Below are 24,823 nucleotides of genomic sequence, written 5' to 3'. Positions count from 1 at the left end.
TAAGATACAGCGATCTAGTAAGATACAGCGATCTAGTAAGATACAGCGATCAAGTAAGATACAGCGATCAAGTAAGATACAGCGATCAAGTAAGATACAGCGATCAAGTAAGATACAGCGATCAAGTAAGATACAGCGATCTAGTAAGATACAGCGATCAAGTAAGATACAGCGATCAAGTAAGATACAGCGATCAAGTAAGATACAGCGATCTAGTAAGATACAGCGATCTAGTAAGATACAGCGATCTAGTAAGATACAGCGATCAAGTAAGATACAGCGATCAAGTAAGATACAGCGATCTAGTAAGATACAGCGATCAAGTAAGATACAGCGATCTAGTAAGATACAGCGATCAAGTAAGATACAGCGATCAAGTAAGATACAGCGATCTAGTAAGATACAGCGATCAAGTAAGATACAGCGATCTAGTAAGATACAGCGATCTAGTAAGATACAGCGATCAAGTAAGATACAGCGATCAAGTAAGATACAGCGATCAAGTAAGATACAGCGATCAAGTAAGATACAGCGATCTAGTAAGATACAGCGATCTAGTAAGATACAGCGATCAAGTAAGATACAGCGATCTAGTAAGATACAGCGATCAAGTAAGATACAGCGATCAAGTAAGATACAGCGATCTAGTAAGATACAGCGATCTAGTAAGATACAGCGATCAAGTAAGATACAGCGATCAAGTAAGATACAGCGATCAAGTAAGATACAGCGATCAAGTAAGATACAGCGATCAAGTAAGATACAGCGATCTAGTAAGATACAGCGATCAAGTAAGATACAGCGATCTAGTAAGATACAGCGATCTAGTAAGATACAGCGATCAAGTAAGATACAGCGATCTAGTAAGATACAGCGATCAAGTAAGATACAGCGATCTAGTAAGATACAGCGATCAAGTAAGATACAGCGATCTAGTAAGATACAGCGATCAAGTAAGATACAGCGATCAAGTAAGATACAGCGATCTAGTAAGATACAGCGATCAAGTAAGATACAGCGATCTAGTAAGATACAGCGATCAAGTAAGATACAGCGATCAAGTAAGATACAGCGATCAAGTAAGATACAGCGATCTAGTAAGATACAGCGATCTAGTAAGATACAGCGATCAAGTAAGATACAGCGATCAAGTAAGATACAGCGATCAAGTAAGATACAGCGATCAAGTAAGATACAGCGATCAAGTAAGATACAGCGATCAAGTAAGATACAGCGATCAAGTAAGATACAGCGATCAAGTAAGATACAGCGATCTAGTAAGATACAGCGATCTAGTAAGATACAGCGATCAAGTAAGATACAGCGATCAAGTAAGATACAGCGATCTAGTAAGATACAGCGATCTAGTAAGATACAGCGATCAAGTAAGATACAGCGATCAAGTAAGATACAGCGATCTAGTAAGATACAGCGATCAAGTAAGATACAGCGATCAAGTAAGATACAGCGATCTAGTAAGATACAGCGATCTAGTAAGATACAGCGATCAAGTAAGATACAGCGATCAAGTAAGATACAGCGATCAAGTAAGATACAGCGATCTAGTAAGATACAGCGATCAAGTAAGATACAGCGATCAAGTAAGATACAGCGATCAAGTAAGATACAGCGATCTAGTAAGATACAGCGATCAAGTAAGATACAGCGATCAAGTAAGATACAGCGATCTAGTAAGATACAGCGATCAAGTAAGATACAGCGATCTAGTAAGATACAGCGATCAAGTAAGATACAGCGATCAAGTAAGATACAGCGATCAAGTAAGATACAGCGATCTAGTAAGATACAGCGATCTAGTAAGATACAGCGATCAAGTAAGATACAGCGATCAAGTAAGATACAGCGATCAAGTAAGATACAGCGATCAAGTAAGATACAGCGATCTAGTAAGATACAGCGATCAAGTAAGATACAGCGATCTAGTAAGATACAGCGATCAAGTAAGATACAGCGATCAAGTAAGATACAGCGATCAAGTAAGATACAGCGATCTAGTAAGATACAGCGATCAAGTAAGATACAGCGATCTAGTAAGATACAGCGATCAAGTAAGATACAGCGATCAAGTAAGATACAGCGATCTAGTAAGATACAGCGATCTAGTAAGATACAGCGATCAAGTAAGATACAGCGATCTAGTAAGATACAGCGATCAAGTAAGATACAGCGATCAAGTAAGATACAGCGATCAAGTAAGATACAGCGATCAAGTAAGATACAGCGATCAAGTAAGATACAGCGATCAAGTAAGATACAGCGATCAAGTAAGATACAGCGATCAAGTAAGATACAGCGATCAAGTAAGATACAGCGATCAAGTAAGATACAGCGATCAAGTAAGATACAGCGATCAAGTAAGATACAGCGATCAAGTAAGATACAGCGATCTAGTAAGATACAGCGATCAAGTAAGATACAGCGATCAAGTAAGATACAGCGATCTAGTAAGATACAGCGATCAAGTAAGATACAGCGATCAAGTAAGATACAGCGATCAAGTAAGATACAGCGATCTAGTAAGATACAGCGATCAAGTAAGATACAGCGATCAAGTAAGATACAGCGATCAAGTAAGATACAGCGATCTAGTAAGATACAGCGATCAAGTAAGATACAGCGATCAAGTAAGATACAGCGATCAAGTAAGATACAGCGATCTAGTAAGATACAGCGATCTAGTAAGATACAGCGATCAAGTAAGATACAGCGATCAAGTAAGATACAGCGATCAAGTAAGATACAGCGATCTAGTAAGATACAGCGATCTAGTAAGATACAGCGATCTAGTAAGATACAGCGATCAAGTAAGATACAGCGATCTAGTAAGATACAGCGATCAAGTAAGATACAGCGATCTAGTAAGATACAGCGATCTAGTAAGATACAGCGATCAAGTAAGATACAGCGATCAAGTAAGATACAGCGATCAAGTAAGATACAGCGATCAAGTAAGATACAGCGATCTAGTAAGATACAGCGATCAAGTAAGATACAGCGATCTAGTAAGATACAGCGATCTAGTAAGATACAGCGATCAAGTAAGATACAGCGATCAAGTAAGATACAGCGATCAAGTAAGATACAGCGATCAAGTAAGATACAGCGATCTAGTAAGATACAGCGATCTAGTAAGATACAGCGATCAAGTAAGATACACTATGAGATCAAAGAAAGGGCAAATCTGCTTGCAGATAAAAACAATAAATTATAACAAATATCTAGGTCAGCAGTTAGCTGATTCAGTCTGTGGCTATATCTGAGTCTATGGGTCTGAACATCGGTGAAAAAGAGCTTCATTGCTCATTGGATTCCTCCATGATACAAAAACATTCTGAGTCTATGGGTCTCTGTGTGAGTCTATGGGTCTTTGTGTGAGTATATGAGTCTCTGTTAGAGCCTATGGGTCTCTGTGTGAGTCTTTGGGTTTCTGTGGGTGTCTGTGTAAGTCTATTGGTTTCTGTGTGAGTCTATGGGTCTCTGTGTGAGTCTGTGGGTCTCTGTGAGTCTATGGGTCTGTGTGGGTCTGTGGGTCTCTGTGTGAGTCTATGGGTCTCTGTGTGAGTCTGTGGTTAATTCACTTCCAAAAATAAACGTTTTCGCCCGAAGTTTCGCATCGCACGCATCGCTGACGGTCGCCCCTTCTTCTTGTGTCTCCCCTTGACAGATGGGCCGTCCGTGTCGCGCCCTCGCGAGCGTCGCGAGAGATCTGGAATAGAGCGGCGAAAACCTCAGGGTGGAACGAATCGCCGCGAGGCACAATGACAAACGGATAAGGGTAATCACAATTACTTAATTACAATAATTATTATTATTAACTCCAATAAATTATTATCTGCTTGACCAGCTGTGCATATCCACCCACGACAGCATGCGGTGGGGAATATCTACATTTATTTCTAAAATACTCATGATAAATAATGTCCTTGCATCACCCAGGAAAAGCCCCCGACGGAGTTGCAAGACTCATTTTCAATGGAGTCCTGCGTTGAGATCTTTTTATAACGTGTGAAAGAATCTTCTTGGTTCTTTCGGTAAAGTCACGTAGAAGGAAAATAATAAAATAATAAAAATAAAACATAATAAAATAATTCTCACGACGTTTCGGCCACAACGCAAGCAGCCGTCCTCAGGTGGAGAACAGGTCTGTCGAGAAGGCAGAGTCTGAATGGCACGCCCCAGGCTTGGAGCGACTATTTATGCTGGGATGGATGAATCTCTGCAGTCACGAAAGCTTTGAGAGAGACAAAGAGAGAGAGGGAGAGAGACTGGAGGACGCTAGGGTGAAACGCACAACGTAACGCAAGGCGGGTTAGCGCTGGCTACCCTCGCGAGCGAACCCACTCGCTGTGCTGACCAACTCTTGTCCGGCTCACAGGGAGTTTCTCGGACCTCGCCGTGACTCTCCGACGCTTTGCCCCCAAAGCCCTTGGCTCCAGGTTGTGCGGCACTGCGCCTCGCAGGGCGTTCGAGGTCTCCCCGCTGCCAGGGAGCCGATAGTCCCGGCGGGCATTGGTGCCACGGGATGGTGGCGCAGCGGTGGCGCTCCTGCCTCATGGCGAGAAGGGCCTGAGATCGGTCCCTGACGAAGGGGTGGCCTTTCTCTCTGGCGATTGTGTGTGTCCCCCCCTCCCCTCTGGGCTGCACGGATTTCTACCTGGGTTCTCCACAGTTTCCTCCCATAGCAAAAAAGAAAGGAAAAAAACCCCCATGTGACTGATATTGACCAATCACATCTGGCTGCAGAGTAAAGGTTTCCCTTGCGTTATGCGTAAGGAGATGCATTCCAAAAAAGGGGGCGCCCAAAGTGAAACCGCACGAGGAGACGGATGCCTGCCGAGTAGCACGTATGGTACGCACAGTACACAATCAGTACACAGTACACAGACCGTGTATACAGTACACACGCAGTACACACACAGTACACACGCAGTACACACGCAGTACACACGCAGTACACACACAGCCGTTGTCCCACGTCCGACCGCATGGCCACCGCAGCTAAGTGAATTCAAACTGCGTATGGCAAATCTTTGGTAGAAATGCGTTGCCTGCATACACAGCGAGAAATCTCACAAACGGAGCCTGCGTAAAGCTACGAAACCCTGTCCTCGATTAGGATTACTGATAGCAACATCGTCCCCTGCTGCGAAAGCTTGGCAGGAGCCTCCCGAATAAGAGTCTTGAGACTCGGTGAGATATTCCTGGATGAACAAGCATGTAACAAAATAAAGATTAAGATTGTGAAGGGAAATGCGTATATAGGTTGCACTTCTTTCGCACCGTACGTAGCCAACCGTGCTAATCGGAGCCAACCGTGCCAGTACACGATTGTACACCTGCTAGATTTGAAGCTTTCGTGACTGCAAGGATTCATACTCTGAGTTTTTTCGGTAAAGTCACGTAGGTAAAAAAATGAAATTAAAATTAATAAAAATAATTTTTTTATTTTATTTTTTATTAATTTTAATTTCATTTTTTTACCTACGTGACTTTACCGAAAAAACTAAGAGTTTAATTGTACAGCTGCTATTATGACGTTAGAAATTTGTGCCAAGGACTTGTGAGCAGATAAAACGACGATTTTGGCCATTGCGGCAGGGGCAGCAACCTTCATCGGGTCACGCCATAAGGGTTCGCTTTTTGTTGTTGCTGGCCCTTAAGAGGACGTACAGAATCCACGAAGGCATATTTTTCACGCTTTGCCTATGGCCGCGTTAGCGTAGGAATGCGCCCGGTCTCGTCAGACCTCGAAAACCATGTGGGGTGAGGCCGCGGGATAGTGCCTGGATGGAGGGGAGGGGGGGGGGCCCCACCGTTCATAAAATTGGTGGCACCGGTGCGGCCGCTGGGCCACGTCACCGTCGGAGATGAGTTAATGGGGAGCCATTCGTCGCCCTCGACTGTCGCCCCTCCCCAGCGTCGAATCGAATTCATATTTATAGAGCGCCTTGAGTGAAGCCGCCTTCGCTCAAGGCGCACACTACAGGCGCGGCTTCGAAAACGATGACAGAGCGGGACAACGGCGATGGATTGGGGGGGGAGGGGGGGTGCTGGAAGGGTTGAGGAATGAGTGACGTCGGCCATAGAGGGTCTACTCAGGGGATCGCGAAAGGGCTATAGGGGAGGGACGGGATGGAGAGTGGAGGGGGCGAGGGGAGGGAGAGAATGGGGCAATAGAGAAGGCGCGAGGGTTTAAGAGAGGAAGGGAAGGAGGTTAAGGAGGGGGGACTGTTTCGATTTAAAGCTTTCGTCAATGCAGGGATTCATCTTCTTGGTTCTTTCGGTAAAGTCACGTAGAATGGAAATAATAAAAATTTATTATGTTTTATTTTTATTTATTATTTCCATTCTACGTGACTTTACCGAAAGAACCAAGAAGAGGGGGGACTGCTTCATGTACAGGGGGAGTTGATTCCTCCCCGCCATCGGCACCCTTATAATGGCTTGCCACGTTTCGGCGCGATGGACATTTGTCAGTCACCACTGTCCTGTAAGGTGACGTGTGGTTAATTCACGCCCATGACCTACGTCGTGTGAGAAAGCCGTCGTCCAGGAGTGGAGCGTACAAACGTGCACATGTATGTACGTTGAACTTCTTTCGCACCGTACGTAGCAAACCGCTCTACGTGCGGGGGTGCGGGGGCAGGACAGCAAACTAAACACAAAAATCGCATCTAAAGAAATGAGTTTTCAACGTGGTAGAGTGGTGTAGAGTATGGTAGTGTATAGTGTAGGGTATAGTAGTGTATAGTAATGGAGAGTGTAGTGTATAGTAATGTAATTTGTAGTGTATAGCGTAGTGTATAGTGTTGTATGTGTAGTGCAGTATTTATGTATGTTGAACTTCTTTCGCACCTTACGTAGCCAACTGCGCTACGTGCGGGGGAAGGACAGCAAACATGTTTTACTCATCCTACCCACCATTTGTATCTTCACCCACGATCAAATTGCGTTTTAAGAATAACTTGAGCCAATCTTGATACCCAATATAGTTGCAATAGAGAATTGTTAGTGGACTGCACAATACAATTCAACGTGGATTGTTTTCACCTGTGGAAAGCCAGCGCATCGCAGACCGTTACGCGAAACTATTTGTATAAATACCAATGTCGATGTGCAACCCTCGTGTCAGCCTACTGCTCGATGTAACACGCTTTGAGTCGACATTTAAGCTTGCCAACAAATGCAAGTCCTCCCGGCGCAGAACTATTTGCGGGTTACTGGCCCAGACAGCTAAAGGTGGTCAAGTGGGAGCTGCTGTGGTCTGTGGCCTATCGTTGAGAGACGTAGGGGTGAAAATCCAGGGGTCGCCTTTGTCGCTATTATCTTCTGGAACAGCAGTTCAGTCAATGGTGCGAGTTTCTTAAATCCCCCCCCCCCCCCACCTAAATTTCGATTTAAAGCTTTCGTGACTGCAGGGATTCATCTTCTTGGTTCTTTCGGTAAAGTCACGTAGAAGGGAAATAATACAATAATTCTCACGACGTTTCGGCCACAACGCGCGCAGCCGTCCTCAGGTAATTCTCACGACGTTTCGGCCACAACGCAAGCAGCCGTCCTCAGGTGAAGAACCTGAGGACGGCTGCTTGCTTGCGTTGTGGCCGAAACGTCGTGAGAATTATTTTCTTATGTTTTATTTTTATTATTTGATTATTTCCCTTCTACGTGACTTTACCGAAAGAACCAAGAAGACCCCCCCCCCCCCCACCTGTTCTGTCCGCCCAGCGGTATAAATGTCCGCGAACCGCAGTTGGTCCATCGGCTGACCGCGTGTGACGCGCGTGCGGAATGCGTGTCGCATTCCGCACCGGCGCGGTCACGCAGGCCGCCGCTGCAGTCGTTTCCTTTCGCTCTCGGCAGCAAAGAAAAACGCCGGCGGTGGCCGACGGCTTCGACCCTCGGACGGCACAGCCCCGCGGACATGGCCGGCACCGGCTGGACCTCCCAGCGGTTCCTCAAGAGCCAGCGCGAGCGGCTGCCTCGCGCGATGGCGCCCTGCGTCTCCAGCGTCCTCGACTCGATGGTGGCGTGGGGCTTCATCAACCACGAGGAGCACGAGGACGTGGATTACCGGCGGCCCACCGAGGCCGCCCGCCGTCTGCTCACGATCGCCGAGGGCAAGGGCGAGGAGGTGGAGCAGGCGCTGCTGCTGGCGCTGTGGGCGCGCGGCTGCGTCGACCCGCCCGCCGAGATGCGGGCGCCGCTGGTGGCGCTGCGGGACGAGCTGGACGCCCGGTGCGCGTCTTGCGTGGGAGAAGATCCGGAGGCGAGGCTCAGGAGGATCCGACCGGCGCTGGTGGAGAGCTTCGACGACGTGGGGAAGGTGGTGGAGGAGCTGGTGCAGCAGGGGGCGCTCGGCGCGGAGGACCAGGAGAAGATCTTGCTGCCCTCCTACACGAGGCCCGAGCAGGTGGACGTTTTGATTAACTTTTTTCAATTGCGTGATCGAGCGTTATTCCTCAAATTTGCACAGTGTATGCGTACATGTTATATGTTTTGAGGAGTTCCCACAGACGCACTCGGAGACGCAGGTAAGTTGAGAGGCTTCCGCCAAAGTTTTATCAAGGATATAACAACAACACACACCAGGGTATACAACTTCCCAGGGGTTAGGGGTCCTACGCTGAGTCCCGCCACACGACCCTGCTCTGTCTGGTCCCAGCCCGGCTAGCTCCGGTCTCTCTCTCTCGTGTCGGATCGTGGACTCTGCCGACTCCACCGACCGGAGAGAGAAGCACCTCTACGGCTACCACCGGCTTCTCTTCAGACTCACCTCTTGATCCCTCTCTCTACCCCTGGTTCCCTCTCTACCCTTCTACCATCACCCGTTCCCACAGTGACCCCGCTCTCGTCACGGGGTCTCCCTTAAGTACTCTAGGAGACGTGACGTCATCGCACTGAACGGCAGACCTGACGTCACGTCCCCATTTCACTCCTCTACATATGTATGTTGAACTTCTTTCGCATCGTACGTAGCCAACCGTGCTCATCGGAGGGTGCAGGGAAAATGTCACAGGCATTAGCAATATTCAATTGTGGATGGAATTCCCAGCACGTGGAGCAAAACGTTGGAACATCGTGCCAAACAACACTCGGCTTTTGGCTAGCCATCGAGCAAAGACGGTCACTGCATCACACGTTTTTATATGCACTTCTGCGGCCGTCTGGAACGCTTCGTTCTGATATTGGAAGCCACAGCAGCTATGCACTTTTAAATCATCTAGATTGAAAATAAATTTCTTTAAAACTGCTGAGTGAGTGAGTAGGTGAGTGGGTGAGAGTGGATGGGTGAGTGAGTGAGTAGGTGAGTGGGTGAGTGAGTTTGTGGGTGGGTGAGTTATCAAGTCGGTGGGTGGGTAGGTGAATGAGTGGGAGGGTGAGTGGGAGTTTGGGTGAGTGAGTGGGTGAGTGGGTGAGTGGATGAGTGAGCGGATGGGTGAGTGGGTGAGTGGGTGAGTGAGCGGGTGGGTGAGTGAGTGGGTGAGTGAGTGGGTGAGTGAGTGGGTGGGTGAGTGGGTAAGTGTGTGAGTGGATGAGTGGGTGGGTGGGTAAGTGAGTGAGTGTGTTATTGTGAGCTGCAGTGTGGTGGTTGACCACCGTGTGAATCAGACACAGCAGTCAGTCTGCGAGACCGAGTCCTCGACACGGTGTGCACGTATCTACAGCAAAACTTGCGTTCTCTGTGTAATAATTCCGTGAGCGCCTTTCATTTCATCCATCTCTTGGCGCTGCCGTGTGTGTCGTCGTCGTCCCCTCCCGCAAGGTCCGAACCCTGCTCAATTTACTTGACGCCAAGGGCCCTCAAAGCGCGACGGCCTTCCTGGACTTGGTCGACGTGGAGAAGATCACCGAGCAGGGACCGCTGAAGCCCCCAGGTGTCGTAGTGCGCTCGACGTCGCGACGGGCACGCCCGCGGGCTAACAGCGGCCACAACAATTTACGACGAGTTATTTAAACTAAAACTATAAAGACTTTTTTTTTTGTAACGTACAAAGGTAAGGCCCACACCAGTGAACACGTCGCTCCTATTCTTTCCTCCCTGCACTGGCCCCCTGTAAAAAGAGTGTTTTGGCTACGGCAGTAAATGTCCACGCGATAAGCCACTTCGTCGGGCTGTCACTTGCGATGGCCAGGAGGTCGCGTCTGAAAAAGAGGCTACGTAGCTCAGTGGGCCTTACCTGAAAACAAATATATCAATGAATAAATAGACCGGCGATAACACAAGCGGATCGTAAACCCAACCCCCAACGCTCGTCGCGTTTCTCCCCCCCACGACCCTTCGGCGCAGTCCACGCGTTCCAGCGCAAGCTGCAGGACCACCACGAGTCGAGCTCGCGCCACCTGCTCGCCTACAGCCGTCGCGAGCACGCCCTCCTGGACGACGTCTACGTGGAGGTGCGGCTGCAGGCGCTGGCGCAGCCGGGCCGCCCGTCCGAGTGCGTCACCCTCGACTCGCTGGCTCGGGGCGAGTGGCTGAGCGACCGTGAGCGGAAGGACGTGCTGCTGGTGACGGGAGACGCCGGCAGCGGCAAGACCACGCTGCTGCAGAGGCTGACGGGCGAGTGGTCCCGCGGCAGGCTCCTGAGCTGCTTCGAGCTGGTGTTCGCCTTCGGCTGCGGACAGCTGAACGTCGTGAAGAAGGAGCTCTCGCTCCGGGAGCTGCTCTTCAACCATTGCTGCAGCCCCGGCGACGACGACGGCGGCGGCGGCGGCGGAGGCCTCGACGTGGTCGTGCGCTACGTCGCCGGTCACCCCGAGAAGGTCCTCTTCTGCTTCGACGCCATCGACGAGTTCCGCGAAGACTTCCTGGGTGAGGGCCGCGTCTGCTCGTCGACGGAGGAGCCCGTCCCGATGGCCGACCTCCTCAAGAACCTCCTGCAGGGCAACGTGTTGAGGGGCTCGAAGAAGATCGTGACGGCCCGGACGGGCGCGTCCCTGCAGCCGCTGGACGTGCACGTGTGCAGGAGGGTGGCGATCGCGGGTTTCTCGGACGACGCCGTCCTGCGGTACCAGCAGAAGTTCCACAGTGACGAGGGCGCCAGGAGGAACGCGTGCGAGCTCATCCGGACCAACGCGGACATCCGGAGCCTCTGCCAGGTGCCGCTCTACTGCTGGATCGTCTCCAAGTGCTACGACAGGATCGGCGGTCGCGGCGGCAGCGTGTCGACCGTCACCGAGATCTACCTGTCAATGCTCGAGGTGTTCCTGACCCGCGGCGAGTCGAAGGCGACGCCGACCAGCCGGACGACGCTCTTCAGCGCCAACAGGGACGCGTTGCTGCGGATCGGGAAGCTCGCGCACGTCGGCCTGCTCGCCGCGCGGACGTCATTCACCGCGCCCGACCTCGACGCCTGCGGCGTGACGCCGTGGGACCTGGCCCTCGGCGCGACGGTCCACACCCGGCGGTACGCGGGCTTCGGCGAGGGCGACGTGTACGGCTTCGTGCACTTCACGGTGCAGGCGCTCTTCGCGGCGCTGTACGCGGTGGCGAGCGCCGAGCTGGGACCCGAAGCGCTGCTCGCCCACTTCCCGAGCGCCGTGCGGCCCAAGGCGGTCAGGCGGGTGGTCGGCGCGCTCGGCTCGTGCGTAGCGGCGGCCGCGGCGGAGGCACCGCCGGGGTCCGGCTCCGCGCCTCGCCGGCCCCTCGCGGGCAGCGGCGGGGCCAACCGCCGCGCCGTGTGCCAATTTGCGAGCGGCCTGCTTTCCAAGAGGCACGGCGAGCTGCTGGCGCGCCTGTCGGGCGAGGCCTCCGTGCGGCGCAAGCGGGCCGCCGTGAGGAAGCAGCTGAGGCGCAGCGTCAAGGACCACGTCCGCGGGCTGAACGACCGCGACGGGCACCTGACGCCGGATTTCGTGTGGGTGCTACGCTGGCTGTTCGAGTTCCAGGAGGAGAAGGTGGCGCGCAAGGCGGCGCGCGACTTTGCCGGCGGGCACGTGAAGCTGAACTACACGTCGCTGGGCCCAGCGGACTGCACCTGCCTGTCCTACTTGCTGCGCCACCTGCCTCGGCCCGTCGTAGCGGAACTCGACAACAACTTTATCGGAGACCTCGGCCTGCAGCAGCTGCTGCCCTGCATCGGAAAATTCTCCGACCTCAGGTTTGGTTGTTCCTCTTCGTGTCTTCGTCCGCCTCCCTCCCTGCCTCCCTCCTTTCTTGTGCGTGGGTTGCTGCGAAACTTCTCCCAACAAGACGAACTGATTGGGGGGCGACCTCGTCACATCGGGAGTTGTTAGGAAGCCACCGGAGCTACGCACTTTTAAATCTCGAGTGAACACTCATTCTTGAGAACCGCTTTTTGTGTTTAGTTTGTTGTCCTAACCCCCGCAGCTCCCATTATCAAGGATGGCTACGTTCGGTGCGAAAGAAGTTCAACATACACACATACATAGACTCGCACGGAGACCCATAGACTCACACAGAAACCCATAGACTCACACAGAGACCCATAGACTCACACAGAGACCCATAGACTCACACAGAGACCCATAGACTCACACAAAGACCCATAGATTCACACAGAGACCCATAGACTCACACAGAGACTCATAGACTCACACAAAGACCCATAGACTCACACACATATATCCATAGACTCACACAGAGACCCATAGACTCACACAGAGACCCATAGACTCACACAGAGATATCCATAGACTCACACAGAGACCCATAGACTCACACAGAGACCCATAGACTCACACAAAGACCCATAGACTCACACAGAGACCCATAGACTCACACAGAGATATCCATAGACTCACACAGAGACCCATAGACTCACACAGAGACCCATAGACTCACACAAAGACCCATAGACTCACACAGAGACCCATAGACTCACACAGAGACCCATAGACTCACACAGAGACCCATAGACTCACACAGAGACCCGTAGATTCACACAGAGACTCGTAGTAAGTTTGTCATTCCTCCACACCTCCGATTAGCACGGTTGGCTACGTACGGTGCAAAATAAGTTCAACATACATAGGGGTGGGTGGTAGAGGGGTGGAGTGGTGGAGGGGACTGGGGATCATTGTTAAATGGCTCGCGACTGTTTTTACATTAAGTACGTGATCCCATCGATCACGTTGGGCTTTTAAAAGTCGTATTGTCGATATTGTGTTCTTGGACAGAGTTTACAGAGTGATCCTGGCCCTGATAGCAGGTGATGTTATTTGCTGTTCATCTGATTATATATTTTTTTTAATGCGGAGATTGCTCCAATGTGTATGGTCCATCTCCCGATGAACCCTTACTCCTCTTCGTAATAAATCAGGAGGCAAGATACCAGCTTTCATAGCGCTAAGCATGTCACAGCTTTGTACTTGTATAGCCATTTTACCAATCCACTGCTGGATGAAGGCCTCCCCTAACACGTTGTCGGTCGTTTGACCATACTTCACCACGCTGGTCAGCAAGGGTTGGTGAAATTGGGGACCCAGGACCGAATAAATCAGGAGGCAAGATACCAGCTTTCATAGCGCTAAGCATGTCACAGCTTTGTACTTGTATAGCCATTTTACCAATCCACTGTTGGATGAAGGCCTCCGTAACACTTTATCGGTCGTTTGACCATACTTCACCACGCTGGTCAGCAGGGGTTGGTGAAATTGGGGACCCAGGACCGACCGATACCACTCGCCGCTGACGCTATCTGTGGCCGGGAATCGGACTTCGGTAAAGTCACGTAGGTAAAAATAAATAATAAATAATGGAAATAATAATAGAAATAAAATAATAAATCACCTGCCTGTCATGTCCGTCGTGCAGTGCGCTCTCCGCTGCGCTTTCGCTTCATTGTTATATCCGGTAGACGTCCTCGCCGATTAATCGGCGGCATTATCTTTTTTTTTATTTTATCTCACGCGGTTTTGTCTTGCAGACTCAGCATCAACAGGATAACGGACAGAGGCGTCGACATCCTGATTCCTGAACTGATAAAGCACAACATCGTCACCTTTCTGGGGTAAATGACGGCACGGACGATGCATCTCGGTGGGAATTGTTAAACAGCTTTTTTTTCTAAAAAAAATCACGTTTCCACAAACCAATTTGTACATTCTAGATTTGAAGCTTTCGTGACTGCAAGGATTCATATTCTTAGGTTTTTCGGTACAGTCACGTAGGTAAAAAAATGTAAATGAATAAAAGTAAAATAAAAATAAAATAAAAATCACGACGTTTCGGAGGCAACACAAGCTTCCGTCTTCAGGTGGGGACTCTGGCGACCTAAGAATACAATTTGTACATTGCCACGGCACCTAAGCCGTTGACCCTACCCCGAGAGCTCATTTGCGCAACTCGTTTGCATGGAACCGAGTTGCTTGTCTGTGGTCCTTTCTGCAAGCGGTTGCGAGCAATCGCACAACTCCGTGGTTCACGGTAGAGGCGGGCTCGGCTCTAAAGCATCGCTCTGCCCGGCGATTCGCCGTGTGACACGTTTGCGAACTGTGACCGGTCGCCACAGTCCCGACGAATATCCGCCGTTCAATTTTCACGTTTATTGCGCAACTGCCCCCTCGTCTGCGGGCCGCGATTACGTTGCGCGTGATTTCCAGAGTGACCCTGGTCGCACGGCCGATGCTCGTGCGAGCCTTCACAGTCGGTGTGACCCCGCGCACCCGGCGATCGGACAAAGCGCGCGTTCAAGAAAGCAAGAGGCGGGGGAGCGCTTCAAACAGGCGTCCCCGCAACGCGCAGCGTAACAACGTACACACACCGTACTAACGGCGCCTCCGTTGCTTCCGTTGTTTTCTGCCGGGTTGTCGTCCCCCCCCCCCATTCACGCAGGCTCTTTAAAAACCAACTCACGGACGAGTCGACCCCGTTGCTTGCCGAGCTCGTCACCAAGAGCAGCCACCTCAAGTCGCTCGCGTGAGCCATCGCGGGGCAGGGCGGCGGCGCAGCGGTTATAACGATCGTGCCTCGCAGCAAGAAGGTTCCGAGTTTGATGCTCAAACTCTGGCGTCTTGCTGCTGCGTGGTGCTTGTCCGTTCTCCGCTGGGTTCTTCGGTTTTGCGCCAACAGCTGAAAGTAAACCCCCGATGCGCAATCGGTGACGGAGGGAAAGCGTCCCGGTGCTGCAAGGTTGCCTACGAATTTCTCGATTTGTCAACGCGGATTACACGTGGCAACCGCGAAAACTTGGGCAGCACCCTCCTGTCAATAATCGTGATACTCGGCGAGGCTTGCGAGGATCAACAAGAGGGGCAGTAAAATAATCTATTTGGTGTTCGAGCATCTTGACACCACCTACGGTTATTTTTCATAAAGGTTGCGCTCACACCGGGCGGGCAGGAAACATTTGATCCGCGTGACGCAGCGAGCCGCGGGGCCGGGACGCTGGGGAGTGCACCCTTCGCTAATTTGGGCAGTTTTCAATATGGCAATTCCCTAACAGCGACGTGATCTTATCCTAAAGTTTTACGATTCGTGTTTTATCGTCTTTTGCACGAGTTCTTTCGCCCGATAGCGTCGTGGGCAGACGGACGCGTGGACGTTTTCAGGATCGGAATATTTAATCTGTACCGGAGGAATCCGATGAGCTATGAAGCTCTTTCTCACACACGTCCATCGTCGTCAAACGGCCGCGTGAATGCGTCGCGCGCCGTTAATCTCGCGTTGAACAAACCACCGCTTCACCGGAACTGTTGGTGATCGACTATTTCCTTGCCTTGTGCTTCGTCTTGTTTTGCGGCTCCGCCAGGCTGGGAGAAAACCGCATCACCGGTGAGGGCATGGTCCCCCTCGCTAACGCCATCAAGCACAGCAAGTCGCTCAAAGTGATCCTGTAAGTCTTGCGCCGGGCACTCGGTCCTTGGGTGAGCCATTGGCTCGATGGATTGCTGTGCAGGTCAACGGGAGAAGTTTGTGTGCAGGTTATTGAATCGGATGGGAATCGCCTATACGCTACACTATACACTACATTATACATTACTATATACTACACTACACTACTATACACTACTATATAATACACTACACTGTACACTACACTATACACCACTACTATATACTACACTATACACTACTATATACTACACTATACGCTACACTATAAACTACATTATACATTACTATATACTACACTATACACTACACTATACACTACACTACTATACACTACTATATACTACACTATACACTACTATACACCACTGCTATATACTACACTATACACTACACTATACACTACTATACACTACTATATACTACACTATACACTACTATACACTACACTATACACTACATTATACATTACTATATACTACACTACACACTACACTACTATATACTACACTATTATACACTACACTATACAATCCATTATACACTACACTATACACTACACTATACTACTATACACTACACTATACACTACACTAAGAGTCTGTAGCATGACATGCGCACACTCCGTCATCAATTGACTCGGCGTTGGTAGCAGTCGTTGGGTGGTCGTGGATACGAGTTTTGGTCGTTACCGTGGCGGTCCTACTGACTAAGAAATGTCTTAAAAGCTGGGGGTTGCAAGGCGAGCCGTTGTCAATCGGGGGTCGCCCATATGTACGCTGAACTTCTTTCGCACCGCACGTAGCCAGCAGTGCTAATCGGAGATGTGTTGTTCTTACGCCCGCACCTCCAATGCGTACGGTTGGCTACGTACGGCGTGAAAGAAGTTCAACATACATCTATACACACATTCCTGCCCTCGCTAGCCATTTTAAATCTTCGGGAAATGCAGTGGGGGACACTGTCATGTGAAGGAACACAAAGGCAGTGGCAACTGGGTTGATTAGGAAGATAACACTGGTCAACACACTTTTTCTGGCATAAGGTATTCCAACGGTGGTAAGGTGATTTTGGGGTGCTGATTCTAAATCTGGCATCAGTTTTTGTCTATCACATCAGGTTTTTGAGATATCAGATATTGCATTTTCAATAAAAACTGCAGAAGAAAAATCTTAAATAAATGTGGATATCTACATAAAATTATATTATAAACACACTATCCTAAAAATACAGCACCATATTTTAACACTAAAGCAGTCACTGACTCGCAACAACTTGCAATCACAAGTGACAGAGTTAATTTCGGGTAAAATCAATGAAAATGGGGTATGCCGATAGCATAAAAATGAGATGTGATAGAGCGAATCTCAGATCAGATTTGGAATCGGCACCCTGAAATTAGTCTAAAACAGCTGCAAAATTCCAAGCCAGAAAAAAATGTGTGTTTTTTTGTTGACCAGTGTAATCATGGCTATGCAGAGGTCGCAACCATGTACCCGATACCCGTACCATACCCGATACCCGGCTACCCGTACCCGGCCGGGTACGGGTAGCCGTTTGCGACCCTGGTGCGGCCGGGTACGGGTAGGCCGTGAGTCACTAGTGAGTCACCGTTTGTCACTCATTTCGGGTAGGGTACGGGTACGGGTAGGGAACGGCTACCCATACCCGGCCGGGTACGGGTTCCCATTTGCGACCCTGGTGCGGCTGGGTACGGGTACGGGTAGCCGTTTGCGACCCTGGTGCGGCCGGGTACGGGTACGGGTAGCCGTTTGCGACCCTGGTGCGGCCGGGTACGGGTACGGGTAAGGAATCAAAACCCGTTTGCGACCTCTGTGGCTATGTCTGAGCAACGAGACGGAAAGTGTGGGTGTGACTGCGGGCCCTCGCTTAAACTTGCGTGCGGTGAGTTGCGCAAGAGTGAATGTTCTTCCTGCTTGTACCGCTGCTTCAATGTCAAACGAAGGGAAATTTGCGCTGGGGTGATTTTTTTTTTTAGCAAATCGGCCGGAGGTTCGTGAAGGGTGGCGGCTTTCGATCTCAAGAATAAAACCTCATTACGCGCCATTGCGGAACGTTGCGGGTAACATTTAGAAGAAAATAAGGAAGGGAAAATGGTGCCTATGAATGGATAAACCAAATGCCTTTTTCTTCACGAGTGTTTCGCGATAATTCATCCTCGCAGCGGCGGCTTTTGCCTCAGCCACCGCATCGCCAGGGGGCTTTCAGACGCGCTTCTGCGGCTGTCTGGAACGCTCTCTTCCTTCCGCTGTTAGGAAGTCACTGGAGCTATGCACTTTTAAATCGTCTAGTTTGACGAACTAATTTCTTTAGAACTTCCTTTTGTGTTTAGTTTGTTGTCCGTCCCCCGCACCTCTGATTAACACGATTGGCTACGTACGGTGCGAAAGTAATTCAACAAATCTTGAGCCGCACTTTTAAGACGACGTCACACGGCGTGTCTTGGAGAACAACCCGTGCCGGAGATGTCACAGAATTGCTTCTGAAATTCCTTCATTATCTCGCACGCCCAGCGGAAATTGTTCATCGCGCTGCAGTCGGAATGTATATATATATTAATATTTCCAAAATTTAAGTGCAAAGCCAAATTTTATTTGATAGCTTTTTCTTTTTTTATTCAGCTGTAGTAGGTTCGAATTAGGTGCACACACACGCAGCTTGGAGGCAACACTATTTATTAAACGGTAAGTAATATAACACTGTACATAAGGTGGTGACCACCTTCCTCAACTCACTAACACTCTGGAACACGACACAGACTGGACCAGGCAGGCAACGGCCTGCCTGGCCCAGGACGACGACTCGGGACTTGACGACCGATGATGTCTTCACTTTGGAGTACAGTACAACCGCCTCGCTCTGCGTTCACACCACGCTTATATCTGGTTTGGCGTGGCTGGCTCCGCCCAGGCGTGGCTGGCTCTCTTCAGGCCACGCCTCCCTTCCCAGGACACGCCTCACTTTCCCCACCTCTGGGAAGGTCCGGATCCCTCCACCACGTGACCCCCCAGGCACCCCCTTGGGGCCCCCAGCCTTCGTACAGGCCGACACAGTAGTGACCATTCTATGTCACTACACAGCCATTGGTGACCTGGCTGAGACCACCAAATCACTACACTTGACAACCCGGTTTGATCGCAGGCAGCTTAATATCCCGATTCCAACCCAGCTCTCAACAGTGGGTCACTCGACGCTCTGACGCCTGAGTCGGTTTGCCACCTAAGAGGTGGGATTATAATCACCCATCTGTCTCCCTGTCTCCCGCCCCTCTCTCCTTCCCTCCCCGACTGTCTCCCTGTCTCCCACTCTGTCACCCCATCTCTCACTCTGTCTCCCGCCCTCTCTCCTTCCCTCCCCGACTGTCTCCCCATCTCCCTCCCTGCCTCGGCGCAGCCTTTGGGGAAATGCAGTTGGGGACAGAGGAGCCGAGTGCCTGGCGGACGCGCTGGAGGTGAACGCCACACTCGAATTCATCAGGTGCGAGTCGTCACGCGACAGCGACGAAAATGAACCCCCCCCCCCCCCCCCCATTATTAAATTAAGGAATTAACTGATGAATGAATGAATGTGACAACTGAAGAGGCGCAAGCGTGTCAGTATCAGCGCGGGGGAGACAAAGGTGGCTGAATGTGGCTATAGCCACAGCACACCCTTGTTGTGCCGTGCCCCACATAATAGATGCTCTACGTACGTATGTTGAACTTCTTTCGCACTGTATGTATCATTTGCCAAATAGGTGGGGGCCTTTAAATGCAGGTGTATAGTCTGTGGGTCTCTGTGTGAGTCTATGGGTCTCTGTGTGAGTCTATGGGTCTCTGTGTGAGTCTATGGGTCTCTGTGTGAGTCTATAGGTCTCTGTGTGAGAGTCTACGGGTTTCTGTGTGAGTACGGGTCTCTGTGTGAGTCTATGGGTCTCTGTGTGAGTCTATAGGTCTCTGTGTGAGTCTATATATGTATGTTGAACTTCATTTGCACTGTACGTGGCCAACCGTGCTAATCGGAGGTGCGGGTGAAGGACAACAAACTAAACACAAAAAGCAGTTCTAAAGAAGTTAGTTTAAAATCCCGATTTGCAAGTGAACAGATTCCGGCGGCTTCCTAACATCGGACTGAAGAGCGTTCCAGACGGCCGCAGAAGCGCGTATGAAAGCGCCGCGCGATGCCGTGACCACCGTCGTCTTTGTTTGACGGCTGAGCCAACAGGCCGCCGCCGCCGCTGCGAGGGTGGTCGGAGTTCGCGTGACGACGGTCTACGCTCCTTGACGATGCTGTGAGACCCTTGCTTGCACTGTCGTTCACGGGGGGGTCTTTGTGTGCGGTTCGGTGGCGCAGCTTGGTGAGCAACAAAGTGGGGCACGCCGGGGTGGCGCGATTGGCCGATGTCTTGCACAGGAACAGCACTTTAAAGACCCTATGGTATGTATGGGTGTTTTGTGCAAAGCGCCGTGAGGATTTGTGTGAATTTGCACCGTGTTAAACGGCTGTGGGTCTCTGTGTGAGTCCATGGGTCTCTGTGTGAGCCTATGGGTCTCTTTGTGAGTCTATGGGTCTCTGTGTGAGTCTACGGGTCTCTGTGTGAGTCTACGGGTCTCTGTGTGAGTCTACGGGTCTCTGTGTGAGTCTACGGGTCTCTGTGTGAGTCTATAGGTCTCTGTGTGAGACCTATAGACCACCACTACCACCGCTACCCACACTACCCACCGCTACCGCCACTACCCACCACTGCTGCCGCCACCGTGGCTGCTGCTGCTGCCGTTGAGCAGGTTAGGTGAGAACGATCTGGGCGATGAAGAAGCTTTCCTGTTGGCCGATTGTCTCAAGTCCAACAAAGGTCTCAAAGAACTCTGGTAATTCAACTTTTTTTCTCTCTTCTCTCATTGTCGTCGGCTGACGGTGAGATGGAAGCCTCAAAAGTTATTTGTGATGCGTTGCAACAACAATAACAACAACAAAAACGCCCCACTATTTTTGATTTGTCCCACATACAATTCCAGTATTTAAGACCGACGGAGATGAGATATTGGCACTCTAAATGCATCGCTGCTAATCGACGGTCGACTGTAAATCTAAAATCGTGTTCTCCGCTTGTTTATTTTTGCCAAAAGGCCCAATCTCTGGTACAGCTTGACAACGCGTTTTGCCATTCGCCCCATCATACGTCGTGATTCATAACACCACCACCCCCCCCCCCCCCCCGATTGTGAATGCCACTGGTTGTGCGTGGTGAAAGGCTGAACAAGAACAAGATCACGATGTCGGGGGCGCGCGCTCTGCTGGATGCGTTGCAGGACAACGCGACCGTCGAAAAAGTGGTGTGAGTGTCGTGGACTGCGGCTGAGCGCGAGAGTTGTCGGGCACGCGTTGTGTTTTCTTTGTATCGGCGTCGATCACGGTGGTTCGTCTTCTTGGTTCTTTCGGTAAAGTCACGTAGAAGGGAAATAATAAAATAATAAAAATAAAACATAATAAAATACAATTCTCACGACGTTTCGGCTACAACGCAAGCAGCCGTCCTCAGGTGAAGAACAGGTCTGTCCGGAAGACAGCGTCTGAATGAAACACCACCAGGCTTGGAGCGTATATTTAAGCTGGGTTGGAGGGTGGTTCGGCTACGTCTCGGGCACACGTGGAGGAGGGGGGCTCGCCATTGCGCAGCCCCCCCCTGACCTATCGAGTTGGCCGTTCCCGCTTGCACATTCCCGCAGCATTGCATTTCGCATGTCCGATTGACACGGTTGGCTACGTACAGTTTGCGAAAGAAGTTCAACGCTTACACATAGACTCACACAGAGACCCACAGACTCGCATGTGAGACACACAGACTCACACAGAGACCCATAGGCTCACACAGAGACCCATAGACTCACACAGAGACCCATAGACTCACACAGAGACCCATAGACTCACACAGAGACCCATTGACTCACACAGACCCATAGACTCACACAGAGACCCGTAGACACTCGCACAGAGACCCATAGACTCACACAGAGACCCATAGACTCACACAGAGACCCATTGACTCACACAGACCCATAGACTCACACAGAGACCCGTAGACACTCGCAGAGAGACCCATAGACTCACACAGAGACCCATTGACTCACACAGACCCATAGACTCACACAGAGACCCGTAGACACTCGCACAGAGACCCATAGACTCACACAGAGACCCATAGACTCACACAGAGACCCATAGACTCACACAGAGACCCATAGACTCACACAGAGACCCATAGACGCACACAGAGATCCATAGACTCACACAGAGACCCATAGACTTAAACAGAGACCCATTGACTCACACAGAGACCCATAGACGCTCACACAGAGACCCATAGACGCTCACACAGAGACCCATAGACTCTACACCTGCATTTAAAGGTTTAAAGGCCCACACCTATTTTGCTTATGATACATTAATGTAATTGTACATGTGAGAAATCTATTATTTCCATTTGAATATAGTGGTGGGGAGGGGGTGGTGCAGCATCTGCTCATGAATGGGATTAGTTGCCAGGTCGATGAACTGAATTGTCGTAACGCTGTGAACGGTTGTGCCGATAAACCAAAAAAAAAATCGATCGATCGTGAATCGGCGCGTGTGTTCGTTACGCCACGAGTCACACCCACCCCCCCACCCCCCCGCGCAGCTCACCGTGTCTGTGTTTTTGTGTCGCGCAGATTGCGTCAAAATGCCCTCTCGGAGGAGGAGTACAAAGAAGTGCTCGCGAAGGAGCATCGGATGGACTGAACCTCCTCGTCTTATCTCGTAGGAATTTTACACGGCGCATTAACCAAGGAGCCTTACACAGAATTAACGACGGTACAACAACTTGTGTGAATGTAACGGTGGAGATGAAGCGAATGAAATGGATGAGAGGAAGCAATGGGGGGGGCGAATCTGTGATGATGATGATGCGTGACTTCAGTGAAGGCGAAATTGATGGCAGTAAATGACATTGAATGGATTGAATGGGTTTAATGAGTGATAGCCGCGTAATGAGAATACGAAGAGGGAACGGTGACGGTGGTTTGTATGAGGGTGAGCGAGGAGAGCGGAAGCTTAGTGAACGAAGCTTGTTCCGGTGAAGGGGGGCTGGGGGGGAGAAGAGAGAGCGGGCGACAGCGTGGATTGAGCACGAGGAGGAGGAACAGAGAGACGGCAAAGATTGCGAACGTAACTTACGGAGGATACAAAAAACCCGATCTTAGAAAGCCTCTGTGAACTATGCACTTTTAAATCGACGAGATTGAAAACTAATTTCCTTAGGACTGCTTTTTCGCGTTTAGTTTGTTGTACTTCCCCGCGCACCTCCGATTAGCGCGGTTGGCTACGTACGGCGCGAAAGAAGTTCAGCACGCGTACGTACGCACGGATCATGCGAAACTGCGTGTAACTTATGCAATAAAAATGTTATTGTTGTTTCCCGACACCAGGGGTCGGCAGCCAAAATACGAAGAAGAAGAAGGGCCATCTTTGTTCGAATTAGCTAAAATGCACCGTGGCCGCAATGCACCGTGGCGAATATGAAACGGTTGGAGTCCTTAATGAACGTCGTCACAGGAGAAGCGGTCCTTAAAGAGCAGCCGCGTGCGGCTCCGGTACCGCCGGTTGCCCGACCCCCTGGTCTAGACAGTGTAGGGTTAGGGTGGCAATCAGAATTTTTGAAGGTTGTTATTTTCAAGGTTGATGGCCGCCTTGATTTTCATTCGTTCGCCTGTTAAAAATTAAGCGCAAAGGTGTCTCCCAGGGCACGGGGTGGGGGGGGGCACCAAGGCTGGATTCAGGTTGGGGGGGGGGAAAACGTGGCGTTTGTTTAGGGTCTAAAACTCAAGGTGGGGGGGGGGGGATCCACGATAAAAAAAACATTACATTTTTTTCCGAAAAGCAAGGACTGTTTAATCACATCTATTTATTTTTTTACCAATTCGCGCCGCCCATCATGGTGCAGTGCGCGGGTCAAGCCACCTCGGTGATGTGACATTGTGTAGGAAGGAGGCGCTCATCGAGCAGTGAATTACACAAACGGGCTGTCAATTTATGTCGATGGGACCTTTTTGCCAGTATGAAAATGATAAAAAAATAAGAGTAGGTTTTACCCTTTCCGGCAATAAAAAAAGCAGGTGTTGAGATGTTAAAACACCAAATAGAAACCTTGTGCAGGGAATCAAGTCTGCATTAATCACACGCAGCGCTTTTGGTGAACATGCAAACGAACGTGGCTCTGATAATATTTGCATCGTCTTCGAAACCGATTGGCCTAGACCAGACAGAGCCTTCTTTAATTTAAATCATCATTATTTCCCGACGAGGGGAGTAATTGCACGAACGAGCTGTATCAGCTCTCTCCTCCAGTCCGTTTGCTCCACCGTAAACACACGAGCTCCCTCCTTGATCCACTGCTCTTCTCCTGCCTCCACCGTACCCCCCTCTCCCATGGCTTCCCCTCATTCCCGTCACCTCATTCCCGGGCCGCCGATGGCGCATGTCGTCGCGTCTCGGTACCGTGTCTCTCATGTCCCGGCCGCCAATCGTAGATGGCCGTACCCGCGAGGCTGCTCCCGGTCAAGTCGGCGCAGGGATCGGCCTCATGGAGGACCATTACGCGGAGAGTAAACGCCCGTTTGACGGGCGTTAACACCGCGCGTTTTCGCTTCAGCGCGGTCTTTCGCGGAAGGTTTTCGCTTAACGTGCGACCCTGGCGTGTGACGGACTACTTTTCTGAGCGGCGTGGGTGTTGTTGATGCCGGTACTACAGTACTCCAGTATTGTACTGTAGTACTGGTACTGTCGTACTGATGCTCGGTGTGATACACGGCGTGCTTTCTCCTTCCTCAGCCTTTGTTTTCTAGCATCTTTTGTGTACAGAGCGTCATCTCGCTCACTCACTTGATCGCCTTCCGCTCGGCATATCTCTCGCAGACTTGTATTTAAACGAATGACTTTCACACGTAGCATATTTATACAAATACGATATAAACA

General features: G+C 50.5%; 1 protein-coding gene across 4 annotated transcripts; it reads left to right on the top strand.

The window, feature by feature from the left end:
- Nucleotides 1–3,354: 3,354 nt before the first annotated feature.
- NOD2 (nucleotide binding oligomerization domain containing 2) lies at nucleotides 3,355–23,586 on the top strand. 4 transcript variants are annotated; one of them, XM_078880110.1, is made up of 13 exons: nucleotides 3,355–3,372; nucleotides 3,686–3,796; nucleotides 7,882–8,431; nucleotides 9,785–9,896; nucleotides 10,310–12,119; nucleotides 13,908–13,991; nucleotides 14,816–14,899; nucleotides 15,732–15,815; nucleotides 19,229–19,312; nucleotides 20,168–20,251; nucleotides 20,599–20,682; nucleotides 21,066–21,149; nucleotides 22,522–23,586. In XM_078880110.1, exons 3-13 carry the CDS (start codon nucleotides 7,943–7,945, stop codon nucleotides 22,589–22,591), a joined length of 3,069 nt encoding a protein of 1,022 aa, XP_078736236.1. In that variant the 5' UTR covers nucleotides 3,355–3,372; nucleotides 3,686–3,796; nucleotides 7,882–7,942; the 3' UTR covers nucleotides 22,592–23,586. The 4 variants fall into 4 exon arrangements, with proteins under 4 accessions (XP_078736236.1, XP_078736238.1, XP_078736235.1 ...); XM_078880112.1 differs by lacking the exon at nucleotides 3,355–3,372 and having other exon boundaries at nucleotides 3,553–3,796; nucleotides 7,887–8,431; XM_078880109.1 differs by lacking the exons at nucleotides 3,355–3,372; nucleotides 3,686–3,796 and adding an exon at nucleotides 4,805–4,870 and having other exon boundaries at nucleotides 7,887–8,431.
- The last annotated feature ends 1,237 nt before the right edge of the window (nucleotides 23,587–24,823 follow it).

This window comes from Lampetra fluviatilis, chromosome 56 (assembly GCF_964198595.1).
Source record: "Lampetra fluviatilis chromosome 56, kcLamFluv1.1, whole genome shotgun sequence".
Taxonomy (NCBI): Eukaryota; Metazoa; Chordata; class Hyperoartia; order Petromyzontiformes; family Petromyzontidae; genus Lampetra; species Lampetra fluviatilis.
Note: the sequence above shows the minus strand (reverse complement) of the source record. Positions and strands in the feature narration are given on the sequence as shown.